Source organism: Takifugu flavidus, chromosome 2 (genome assembly GCF_003711565.1).
Source record: "Takifugu flavidus isolate HTHZ2018 chromosome 2, ASM371156v2, whole genome shotgun sequence".
NCBI lineage: Eukaryota > Metazoa > Chordata > Actinopteri > Tetraodontiformes > Tetraodontidae > Takifugu > Takifugu flavidus.
In genome coordinates, this window is record NC_079521.1 from 10,479,454 (window position 1) to 10,492,229 (window position 12,776).

Here is a 12,776-nt window from a genome sequence, read left to right on the forward strand (position 1 = left end):
ATGTGGTCACACGTCTGGGATTAAAGCGAATAAGGGTGATTCATCAGTGTTGTTAGCCACAAGTTTAGATTAGCTCTGTAGCACCTGATAAGTAAAGCTAGCTTTTTGGTTTATTCTTATGTAGCTTTTACCTAAATGATTAAAGAAAGAAACAAAGTAGGCGACACAGTCGGTCATTTCTTTATTGAGGAATGTATCCAGTTTTTCTGTAAGTCGGGAGTATTTCTACGGCACAAAGTTTTAGCTGTTTACTGCGAATCACAACGGTGTACAGAACACAATAACAACAAACTTGTCTGGCCACTTCATTGGAAAGGACACGTGAGACAGTAAATAGCACACAGATATGACATTTGGTGCCTGTTTTACCAGCTTTTACTTGAGAAAGACCCCTTTTCAGAACTCAATGTATACTGTATCTTGGAGTAATACTGAAGATGCAATCGTTCCTGTTATCTCATTACAAAACGTAGCTTTTTCAAAAACTCATTTTAACTGTAGTTGATCCACAATAAATGTTTCGAAATAAAGTGCAAATATTGTTTTCTGCAGGTGTTTGATCACAAAATATAGTTTAAAAAAGAGGCACGGAAAGCTCTGATTACTTCTTTACACAGAACACATTGGCATAAACGCTTTAATAAAATATGAAGCTGAACTCACCAGCTAATGGCGTGTCTCCTGTGTATTCGTCGTTTGTTGTCTATCTTTGCTGTTTAGCTCTGAGCTGGGATCAGTGTTGGAAATTAAGCTTAATGACCTTTGCATTCCCTCTGCCATAAAATTTTAACTAGGCACTTTGTTGTCACGGCAGCAGGTTTCTCTTCTCGGAAGGCAGGACCTGGCTACGCTAAGTAACCCCAGATATCCCCCGTGTAATGTGTTAACAGCGCGATGCTCGTAGCTTGAGTGTTCTCTGGCAGTGCGTTGACGATTTGGTGAGGATTGTACAGTTTGTACTTTCACAACAGACTAGTCTATGTTACCAAGTGAGTACATTCTCATAACTGTACTAATACTGTGACACGTTGCTAGCGCATCCTGTGGCAATTTGGGTTAGGCTAGGTTAGGCTAAGCAGGTTAGGTTAGGCTGACTAACGTTACTCTGAAGCCAACAGAGTCTATACCCATTCGGCATGATTTTCTCTAAATTTCAACTGACTCTGAAGCAAAAAAAAGTAAATTCGACCATTTCATTAAATACACAGATTTGCAAAATCCGAAACACCGGTTACAGATTTGGGTATTGGTAGTTAGTTACGATGTTCACTGCCTCGGCCCCTAAAGGTAGCCGGTCACTGTTCTCGGACACCATGTCGCATTCATCCGAATTTGCCCGGCAGTGGGACAAACTGAAGGATTCCGTCATGACACTTTCCTCTGTATCTGCCTCCTTCTCGCCGTTCCCGCTCTCTATCTCTGCTTCGTCCTCGTCCAGCTGGCTGCCGTTGATCTGACTCTGGGACTCGGTGTGAGGTCTGTGGAGGTGAAAGTTGGCTGTGACGTTCCTCTCCAGGTGGCACTGGTCTTTGGCCTTGAGAATCAGTTTGTAGGTCTTATTGCGATATTTGTACACCAGGTGGTAACACGTCGCGCCAAGAAGAGGCACAGTGGACACGGTGAGGAGACAGATGCTGACAGAGATGATGATGAGGAGGTTGGGTACCCGTCTTCTGGTGGTGAACAGCACTTGCACCTCACAGTCCTCCCCTTCGTAGGTCAGACACAGAGAGTAATTGGTTTTGGGACGCAGGCCAGCGAATAGATACGTGTTGATGCCCTCTTTAACCCGCGACCACTGCACGGCCTCGTGTTTGTGGTCGGCGGTGACACACAGGTACAAACCGTTTGAGACGCCCTGATGTCCGTCACTGTCAACGGTGACGCTTTTTACAGTCGTGGCAGTCTGGGGGACACCTTTGTCTCTGGATATAAGAAGAGGGTTGAGTCGCACGGTTGCCTCTGTTTCTGTCACCCCTAATGCAATTACGCCAAAGTCAAAGGTGTACTGCTTGATGTCATCAAGGCTGCCGTTGCTGACGTAGCTAGAAATGTATCTGGTATTGGCCGTCAGGCCGCATTTACTACCGTGTGGTGGATACTGCGCCGCATCTTCAGACGACTGTATATCGGTAGCAGACACGGAATCCTGACTGTTGCTCGTTGCCTTGCTCACAGATTGCTGCATTGTGTAAGGCGATTCTGGCGTGGGGTTAGCAGAAGCCACCACTGTCACAGAAACCGCATCTTCTGCCCTCCCAAATTCGTTTGTGGCTGAGCAGGAGTAGTTGCCACTGTCATCTTCCCCGATGCTCGAAACAATGAGCGTGCCGTTGTTAAAGATACGGACATGACTGTCGCGCAGTGAAGAGGCTTCACTCGAGTCGTCCTCTGAGAAGGACAGTGGCACCTGCTGCTTCTGACCTCTGCTCTGAATACTCCACATCACCAGCGGCTTTGGGTTCCCGGCAAATTGGCAAGTCAGGATCAGCGTGCTTCCCTCCAAGAAAGTTGCATTAGGAGCATCTGGCTCAATTTGAATTGAAGTATTTGGGACTTTGCAATTCGTTTCCGGCAATCTTCCGATCACTCGCCCCTTCAGGTTCTCTGGAGATTCACAAACGATCAACTCCTGATCGCCGATGGAGACGGTGGTAGTTGAGATCCAGACTCTGAGCCAGTCCAGGGAACAGGTGCAGGCAAAAGGATTTTCATGGATCTGCAAATAGGACATAGACAGCAAACCTTGAAATGTCCCCTTTGCTATGGTTACGAATTTGTTGTTATTCAGTCGAAGGGATCTGAGGTCTTTGAGCGTGGAGAAGGCGTCCTTCGGCAGGTGGACCATCTGATTGTGGTTCATCTTTAGCAGCTCCAGATTTGTGAGGTTCCTCAGGTCCCCCCATGGAAAGTTCGCTATGTTGTTGTAGCTGACGTCAAAGCTCCGCAGGTGCACCAAAGTTGCAAAGGACCCTTCCTCAACAGAGCTTATCTGATTGTTGGCCAACCAGAGTGACATCAGCTGGTGGACACTGTCAAAGCTGCCCGACCGTATGGAGCTGATCTTGTTGGCAGACAGATGGATGGTTGAAACAGTTGGGGGGAAAACCTCTGGGACTTCAGAAAAACCCTTGAAAGAGCATTCTGCAACGTAACGGCCTTGTTTGTCCGAGCAGGTGCAGAGTTCAGGGCACCTGAGTCCAGCGGCACAAATGGAGGCCGTCCACAGCATGACACACAGGAGGTGTGTGTCCGACATCATCTTCTCCTGTGAACCAGTATCACAGTTAGTTATCAGGCATGTTCACCTCTTAGGATCTACAGATTCTCAACATGCCTCATTTATGCTCAACTTTATGTGTACAGCATCAGTCACAGTCAGGAACCTTCTCCAGGGAGGGGAGGGGAGAGGAGAGGAGAGGAGAGGAGGAGAGGAGGAGAGGAGAGGAGAGGAGAGGAGAGGCGAGGAGAGGAGAGGAGGGGAGGGGAGAGAGAGAGGAGAGGAGAGGAGAGAGAGGAGAGGAGAGGAGAGGAGGAGGAGAGGAGAGGCGAGGAGAGGGAGAGGAGAGGAGAGGAGAGGGAGAGGAGAGGAGAGGAGAGGGGAGGGGAGGAGAGGAGAGGAGAGAGAGAGAGGAGAGGAGGAGGGGAGGGGAGGGGAGGGGAGGGAGAGGAGAGGAGAGGAGAGAGGAGAGGAGAGGAGAGGAGCGGAGAGGAGGCGGAGGGGAGGGGAGGGGAGGAGGAGAGGAGAGGAGGGGAGGGGAGAGGGAGAGGAGGAGGAGAGGAGAGGAGAGGAGAGGAGAGGAAGAGGAGAGGAGGGAGAGAGAGAGGAGAGGAGAGGAGAGAGAGGAGAGGAGGGAGAGGAGAGGAGAGAGAGAGAGAGAGGAGAGGAGGAGAGGGAGAGGAGAGAGGAGAGGAGAGAGGAGAGGAGAGGAGAGGGAGAGGAGAGGAGAGGAGAGGAGGAGGGAGAGAGGAGAGGAGGGAGGAGAGGAGGAGGGAGAGAGGAGAGGAGAGAGAGAGGAGAGAGGAGAGGAGAGGGAGGAGAGGAGGAGGAGGAGAGGGAGAGGAGAGAGGAGAGGAGAGGAGAGGAGGAGGAGAGGAGAGGAGAGGAGAGGAGAGGAGAGGAGAGAGAGGAGAGGAGAGGAAGAGGAGAGGAGAGGAGAGGAGAGAGGAGAGAGAGGAGAGGAGAGGAGAGAAGAGGAGGGGAGGAGAGGAGAGAGGAGAGGAGAGGAGAGGAGAGGAGAGGAGGGGAGAGGAGAGGAGAGGAGAGGAGAGGAGATTCATCCATGAACCAATAAAGAGAGAGAGAGAGAGCTGTCACTGGATTATGTTTTGATAGCCTGGCAGGCTCCACCTATAGCAGTATAGCTAAAATGATGCTAAATGTTAGCTGACCCTGTTCTATCTATTGCATTAGTTTGGCAAAAAAGAGTGAACATTCCCAAAGTGGAAAGTTTAAAGAGTAACTTTAAAAGTAGAGAGGGTGTCAGCCTCGTGTACCTGGACAGAGAGCTGGTTCCAATGCAGGGGGCCGCTAACGGCTAAAGCCATCACGTTCTACTTTGAGTGACTGGGACATCACAAGGTGCACACAGCACACACACATAATGCTATCTTGACGAGATTTGGAGCCTCTAATCAGTATGCTCATGCATGCAAGCAGAGAATGGTTCTGACCGGGACTCAAACGCAACCTCCAGTGTTTGCAGGTCGGGTGTTTCATTATTTATCCATGAATTCCACAGATCCGTGTCCCCATCCTGCCCCATAGATCAGCTCCCTTCTCCACCAGACTCTGCATAAACTGGATGAGTCTGGGACCAGAGACGCTGCTGAGTCACTGACAGAAGCTTCTGGTTTCCGGACTGCAGCAGAATCTGTGTCCTTGGCGCCGAGGGCGTGTGCGTGCGTGTGCGCGCGCGCGCGTTTACATCAGGATTTCTGTATTGGAATTCTCTCTCATCAACACTAAAAAGCATATCCTTAAAATGATGATAAAACACTGAACTAACAACCGCGCCTGAAACCAAAGTTTATTCCGGTTGAACGTGATCATTGGATGGGGACGCACGAGCCATGCACGAGCAGGGAGGGATCGAGCATTGTGATCAACTTACCAGCCTGTGTTGTATTCCTGCGCTGCAGTGCAAAAAGATGCAAATTCCCCTAAACGCGCATCACTTCAGTCTGCGTTCCCGTGCGTAAGCGTGCGTGACCGACCGCGTCTGACTCTGCGAGAGTTACCCCCCCCCCCTCCTCCTCTCACCCCCCCCCCCCCCCCGACACAGCTCCGGACATCGACGTTTAAAAATCATTTTAAAGGGGAAACGACCGAAAGTGGCCAGAGAAGAACAGAGTAATCATTAAACCAACATATCTGATTTCAGCCTCCATAATTGGCCCAATCGGACAAAAATTGATCCTCAAAAAGAAGCGGGATCAATAAATAAATAAATAAATAACAAGCAGGAAAACATGTTCAACGTTGTGTTGGTTGACGGACTTAAATCTTGATATAAAACAGACGTAGTTGTGACTCTATCTTATGTAGTTTATAAATGTAAAAAAGATGTAAGAAGCTTCACACTCCTAATGGATCGTGGTCACAAACCTGCGATCTTAAGCCTGATTACTTATTTATCTATGTTTCCACAAGAAATGTAGATGTTTTTTACGCTGTCGTGTTGCGTTTAAATGCAGCTTATCCCACATTTACAAGAACAAACCAGATTAAAAACTTTAAAATTGCAATTTAATCTCGATTGCTTTTTACAGTTTTATCAAGGAAAGATCTGCAGGGCAGCAGCAACACCAGCGGACATTCATCTAATCTCTTCTCAGTCTTCTTGCTGACCCTGAAAGTTCCTTAATCATTAACACAGAGGATCTTTTAAAATCATTTAAACAGTGATGTGAATAAAATAATGAATTTATTATTATTATAGCGTTGAATTGAGTCAGATGTCAAATACTGATGAGAAATATACAAAGACCCAATTCTAAAGACATAAGAGAAGCGTCATTAATTAAACTGAGAGCTGTAACACCTCCGTCCACTAGGTGTCAGTAAATGATCAATTTATACATGAGCATCGGGATTCTGGTTAAAAATGTTTTTATTGTGGAGAAAAAGCAGAAATACAAATATAACCAACCATCTAAAAAAGAGAAAAGAGCGAGTGACAGAGTTTAAACAAATACATTTTAATGTAATAGACTTTTCATTTGGTGAATTAAATACATTTTTCGTTTTCTACTGAACATTTTTTAATCAGCGATCTTACTTTTAATTAATTAAGTATCTTATTAAAAAATTAGAAAAAGATATTAACTAACATTTTAACTCAATTGGAATGATTATGGAAACCGAAAACAAAATTTTCCCACAGGGAAATAAAATCTATTGGGAGATCGATCATAACCCTCTCGATAATTGCTTGTGTCACGTAACCTTTTCCAGAGGAATAAAATGAAAAAATAACCCCCAAAATATATAGATTCTATATATTTATTCATTTTCCGAACCTTTCTGTGGCACATAAATCTATGATAACATTTTCAGCTCTGTTGGTTAAACTTTAAACTTAACATTGAAATATAAATAAGTAACTAAGTAACTAACATTAAGTAAGTAACTAACATTTCAATAATATTGTCGCACAATTACCGTTAAACAAATTTAACAAGATAGTTCAGATACTTTTGCTGGGGGAGAATCTGTCTGTGGAATTTGGAGCATGTGACGGAAATCCCATCTGCAATGAAGTATACAGACCGACAGGGGGCGCTGCAGGCGCTCAGGAGGCAGGTATACAGGCGCCTTTGTTGGAGATAATCTAATCAGTAACAGGTGGGAAACCGTCATGATCCTAATCAGAATTAATTAGGTTAGCATGCGAATATTTGCTAATTAGTGACGAAAGCACGGAGCAGCTGCAGGGGTGATTCTACCAGCGAGACCAGGTGAGATTTGGACATCATTTTTTATAGTTACGCAAATTATCAATTTGTCACTTAGCCGTATTTGAGCTATGAAATTTTTTAATGCGAGTTTTATTAAAAGCTAAGAGTTTCCCTGCTTCCTGTGTGTGTGTGTGTGTGTGTGTGTGTGTGTGTGTTGTGTGTGTGTGTGTGTGTGTGTGTGTGTGTGTGTGTGTGTGTGTGTGTGTGTGTGTGCGCACAGCATTTATCCAGGAGCCCAGAGGCAAAAACAACTTGCTGCCAGTATTGATGGTTGGTCTTGCAGCACCTGTGTGGATTGGGTTCGAAGGTCACCAGTCAAGACGGTCAGGAGTAAATAGAGGTTGTGCTACATCAGACAAACGGCAAAGAGCTTTAGAACAAAGCCAAGGTTGCTCTCGTGCCCGGAGTGGAAAGATGTGAACACGCAGAGGTGGAACCGTTAAGGTCCAGTTCTGCATCGCACGCTCGGCCCTCAGAAATATACCTACACATTATGGAAGTGCTAACGGCTACAGCTGCGGGGTTGTCAAACTCAGGGGCCCGGGCCATAAATGGCACGCTGCAGCATAAATATGGGTACGTTCAGAGATGTAAACATCCCTTTCTCAGTTCTTACCCCCACGTCTCAGTCTGTGACCGCGTCAATAAACGTCTGCTCACAAGCAGAGGACGTTCCTGCCTCAACTGGAGGGATTAGAAATGTGTCAGACTGCAACAAAAAGGTGAGACGCCACTTTTTTAACATCATACTTGAGCTGATGTCGTGAGACATCCCAGGAGATACAAACTCCAGTGACCCCCCCCATCATCATTAGCTCATGTGAGGGAGCCGCTCCATTCAACGTGTCCTGATAACAAGTGGAGAATTCAGAAGGATTCATCATTCACTCAACAACAGCCCACATTAGCATGATTAATTCTTCATTTCTGGTTCCATTTATCTCCACCCCCCCTCCCCCAAACCAGAAGAGTCCTGTTTTTCTCTCCCTACTACCGTAGCCGTGGGTCTGTACTTTCTTCATCGTACCCATCCTCTGCACTAACTTATCCAGAGCCGTCACTGTCCTTTCGGCTCGCCGAGCCCGAACAACCAGAATCATAACTTACGGGAGGCGACGTGCGCGCGAGTTGGAGCATCCAGAGAGGCATTAAAGGCACTGATCCAGCATGCTTTTAAGCCACTCTTACATCACCATAAAGCATCATCCAATTTAGCAACACTGCTAGAGAAGGAGCCCAGCACATTAGCATAATGCAGCATCTTTACTATGCTAATTCCCCCTCCAGATTGACAGAGGACTTTTTTGGGGAGGGGGGGCCCCATTCTCTTCCACGTGTGCATTAAAACCTGGTCACACGTCAATGACTGTGAAGGATTATGGAGGTAAGTGAGGCTCTCCAGAGCCCTCAGAGCTCTGGCAGGCTAACGCAGGAGGGGCAATACAGACGCATTACCGGCCAAATCATATTGCTGCCGAGGGGTGTAAGTTACCCGGTAAATGGATGGAGTGGTGTGTGTGTGTGGTGTGTGTGGTGTGGGGGGGGGGGGGTGGGGGTGGTGATCACACTGACACGTGATCTCTTTTTGATTTTCCAGCGGCGTGAAATACGACTTGATTAAATCCCGCCGCTCGGCTGGATTGCGACGCAGAGCGGCGATTGGTCGACGGTGCTGCGGGAGTCCGAGCGTTTGTCAGCGATCGGTGGGTTTAGGTGACGCGTGCGTGTCATTGCACGCGTGAAAACGCACGCCGCACGCACAACATTCGCAGGGTTCACTTCAAAGCAACTTGGCAGGAGGAGATAAAAGGTTCCGGGCTCTTTCACCGGTTCCACCGGAGAACTGAGACGCAGCAGGAAGTGGAAACAGAGAGTCGTTAACAATCTCGTCTAATCATTCTGCCTTATTAAAATTATGAAGAGGAGCCTTAAAGCTACTCTTAGACATAGATTGGCCCCATACTTTGCCCCCCCCCCCTGTTTTTAGCACACACAACACACACACACACACAGTGATGAATCATGGTCTCCTGGTGGCAGGAGGCCTTGATTTTGGGACATCATCCAATATCAGGCCTTGGGGGGGAAAAGGCATGATACACAGTATATAGAACACACACACACACACACACACACACACACACACACATTTTGCACCTCTCCCTCCTCCCTTTTCTTGCTGTAATCCTTGTTACAGACACCGCAGATTTAGCTCGTGGGGCCGGGCACCCAGGGATACCCCCCCCCCCCCCACACACACACACACACACACTAAGGTATCCATCTCTTCCTGCCCCGTCAGAGAGGTTGCATCCTTATCTCACCCTCTGCTGTAGCTCTGTCCGCTGACCATCCACAAACTGACTTCCGACGGTAGAGAGGGGGTAGGAAGGAGGACGGCGGGGGGGGGGGCGAGGGGGAGTAGAGATAAAGTGAGGAGGGATTGTTTCATGAAACTTGTTATTACCATTTTCTCCTACGCTCATGAAGGGTGCCACATATTTGCCGGTGTCCCCCCCCCCCGTTTATTTGCTGGGGAAGTCCTCATTCCTGAACCACAAATGCCTCATTCTTCTACCGAACACATCTCGCGGCGTCCGGCGGCTGCTGTGTGTCCCGGGTGAGCAGCTCATCTGAACTGAGGGAGGGAGAGCAGGAAAGACGAGGGCAGTGTCACTTGGGTGGGGGTGGGGGCAAAGATGGAGGACAGCGGGGGTGGGGGGGGGGGGGCTGTTCCTGGTTATTACCCGCGGCGCCTCTCCCCTCACCGGGTAGTGTTTTACAATACGTCCCTCAGATGTAGAGGAAGTCCCGTCCACCGGAGTCCAGTTAATTAACCACACCAGTTTCTTAATGTGATCAGTTTTAATTAGGGCGGAATTTAATCAGGAGCAGCAGCAGCAATGACAGTCAGAGAGGGGAGAGAGTGGAGGGGTTACGCCACAGTAGGCCGGTTGCAGGAACGTGTGTGTGTGTGTGTGTGTGTGTGTGTGTGTGTGTGTGTGTGTGTGGGGAGCGCCGGCTTCCCTCGCTTCAGATTTGCAAGGGTCTAATTAATATGGATGGGGCATTAAGCCTTTTGGACGCCGGCGCCTCTCATTTCATGACTATTAATGATTTTAATGAACTGGGCTAATAAGGCCGTTTTTCTCCGATGAGCTCTGGAAGGGCCGCCTGATACACGCCAGGGTCAGGAGGATGGCCCCCCCGCCGGTTTCCACATGGGAAATTAAACCAGCACTCACAAACCCATTAACACGACACCGATCAGAGGCTCAAACAGCCAAAACGCCGCACTGTAAAACGCACCTAAAGAAAAACTCGGACAAACAAAAAGGTTCCGTGAGGACTTAAAAAGCCGTTATTCTGTTCAGCAGCCGCGATGGCGACCAGGCTAAGCTAATGAAGGCAGGTCCGTTTGACCACAGCACTGGATTGATTGAGCCGTCCGATCAGATTGATGGAGGCTCTGGAGGAAATCAATTTACATTGAACAGATGGATTTTTCCACAACGGCACCCAGTAATTGAGGCGTAGGTTTGTTGTTGTGCACCAATTTAGGAATAAACAGGGTTGGGGGGGTTTTACATTTAGGGCCATATGGGATTAATGATAGCTGCTGAAAATTAGTGGCTCACAGAATTCCCTACACCTGTGTCCAGGTACACGTGATCCAAACCAGTTCCGGACCATGGGTCGATTCAGACTGGGCCCAACAGAAAGAACATACCTTTTAAAAATGCTACATATTATTTTCTTGTATTTATTTTTGCAGTCCGGCAGGTGTTTTATCTTATTTTTGGGTCTGTAGAGTTATTTTAATTCACGGTTAAATCAAGCACACAGGCTACAACTTGCATTATTTTAGCTCAAATATATGATTTTGTGAGAACGAAACAAAGTATTTGGCAAAACTTCCTGTTTTTTTCACTTTGATGTGGAAAAACTGCTAACTTAGGTGCTAACATGGGTTAGCTAGGTTAGAGGGGGATAAAGCGGCTGTGTTTCTCCTGACCTTTGCCGCCGTTCCACGCTGCACATTATCCCTGACCGCCGCCCCAGCGCCACTTTCCTCCCAGCCCGTCTGAGCTCCGATGGGCAGCCATTGATTATCGCTTTGCTGCAGCAACAAATGACGCTGCGGAGAGACGCCGCGCGCCTCCTCCATCTCCTCTGCTCCCATCCCGGGTCAGGTCGTGGCGGACTCGCCGGCCTTGCGCGGGAGAATTTACAGCCTGATGCAACCATCCGTTATGTCGCGCAGGCGTGACGTTCGAGCTCCTTCACCTTCTGGAACGAACCGCTTCGCGTTATAAATGTGCTATTAGCATTCATGAAGGTATTTACATGCATTCACAAACCACGCTGACGGTACTTCTATCACAGGCTGTACACAGCAGCAGTAAAGCCGCAGCTTTAGGTTAGAGAGCTAACGCAGGAAATAACCTTAAAGTGTTAAAGTTTCAAATTAATTAGATTTGTTCACGTTAGTAACAGATATTCCAAGGTCTTCCAGGCATGCCAGGGAGGGATGGCAGACGTGCACAGAACAACCTCCCTGGGGAGGCGTTTAGTATTCTTCTTCTGCGTGTTTACCCTCCTCATCTCCAGGCTGCACACTGTTGGATAGGGAAAATGAAGCAAACATCCCGATTTGGTTCTTTGTTTGTTAAAAAGACAACAACGGGCCAGAGTGGTTGATTTTACTCCTGGCATTAGCTGCGGGCCACCTGATTCTCATTTTCCACTTTAGAAGCGGAGGCACCAGAGGACCTGGGGTCAAACGCTGCACCGCCCCCTAAGAAAACGCTCGGCACTTAACAATATTAGCGTCCGACACTGTTTAACCCTCAGCTGTGTACACCGCTGCATAATAACAGCCGAGAAAGATGTCGGCTGTGTCGTCCCGGCGCCTCCGCGGCGGTGGCTGATATCCCGATGCTAATACAGCTTTTACGGCCACATCTATTCCAGTCAGTAACTATCTCATTTGTCCTTCTGACCAAACAACAATGGCAGCCACGGTCGGGCTGGTCGATAGATGGAGAGCCGGTGAACTATCAGCGTACAGTAAGTATTTCACCGCGTCGTTAGCGAGTCCCTCATCGACGCAGTCATTATTTTTTGTCACCATTAAAGGCTTATTGCCTCTTTTTTTTTAATTAAGCAAGTTTCTTAATTAGATGTGCAGAATTCCGGCGTGTCGAGGTAATGAAGTAAAGTTTATTGAGAGAGCGGATGAACAATGTGTTGGCGTGCACGTTCCGGCGTGGGCGCGCACGCGCGCGTGTGTAGGTGGGTGACGGGTCTCCGTTGTAAAGACTGATGGTGTTATTGTGCTCTGCGTGATGAATGCCTTTTTCAAAGAGAGAGGAAAAGAAAAAAGGAGGAGCTCCGCCACGAGGCGAACAGTTTCTTCATATTAGTCACCATTGACATCCTATTTTCGGGCAGCTTGATCTCGTTAGCGCTGCGGCGCTGAGACGTTTGGCTGCCAAGCATTAGCCTCATCTCTGCGAGACATCACACGCCGCCCATGGACGAGGACGTGCCCTGAACAGCAACCAGCCCTGCCGCCGCCGCCGCCGCCGCCGCCGGAAGGGCAGGAACGTTGTGTTTCAGCAAGGCGCTTCTGTGCGCCTGCATCCTCCAGCAGGCTAATTCGCCCGCGCGCATCAATGCATCATAGGCCCACCTAATTCCAGTTTGAAACCCAAAGAGAAGGGCAAACAAGACGGACACAGAAATCAATCTCGCTCCCGATAACGTGCCGCCGCTGCCAGGATTGACGGGGACTCGGCAGAATCTGTCTATCT

The 12,776-nt window shown here is 48.3% G+C and overlaps 1 protein-coding gene across 3 annotated transcripts; it reads right to left on the reverse strand.

The window, feature by feature from the left end:
- Positions 1–168: 168 nt before the first annotated feature.
- On the reverse strand, positions 169–5,237 carry LOC130521637 (immunoglobulin superfamily containing leucine-rich repeat protein 2-like). 3 transcript variants are annotated; one of them, XM_057025352.1, is made up of 2 exons: positions 5,115–5,237; positions 169–3,268 (listed from the first exon to the last, which is right to left on the reverse strand). In XM_057025352.1, the coding sequence occupies exon 2, from the start codon at positions 3,260–3,262 to the stop codon at positions 1,232–1,234; it is 2,031 nt and encodes a 676-aa protein (XP_056881332.1). In that variant the 5' UTR covers positions 3,263–3,268; positions 5,115–5,237; the 3' UTR covers positions 169–1,231. The 3 variants fall into 3 exon arrangements, with proteins under 3 accessions (XP_056881332.1, XP_056881333.1, XP_056881331.1); XM_057025353.1 differs by lacking the exon at positions 5,115–5,237 and adding an exon at positions 4,675–5,077; XM_057025351.1 differs by lacking the exon at positions 5,115–5,237 and adding an exon at positions 4,498–4,656.
- Positions 5,238–12,776: the final 7,539 nt, after the last annotated feature.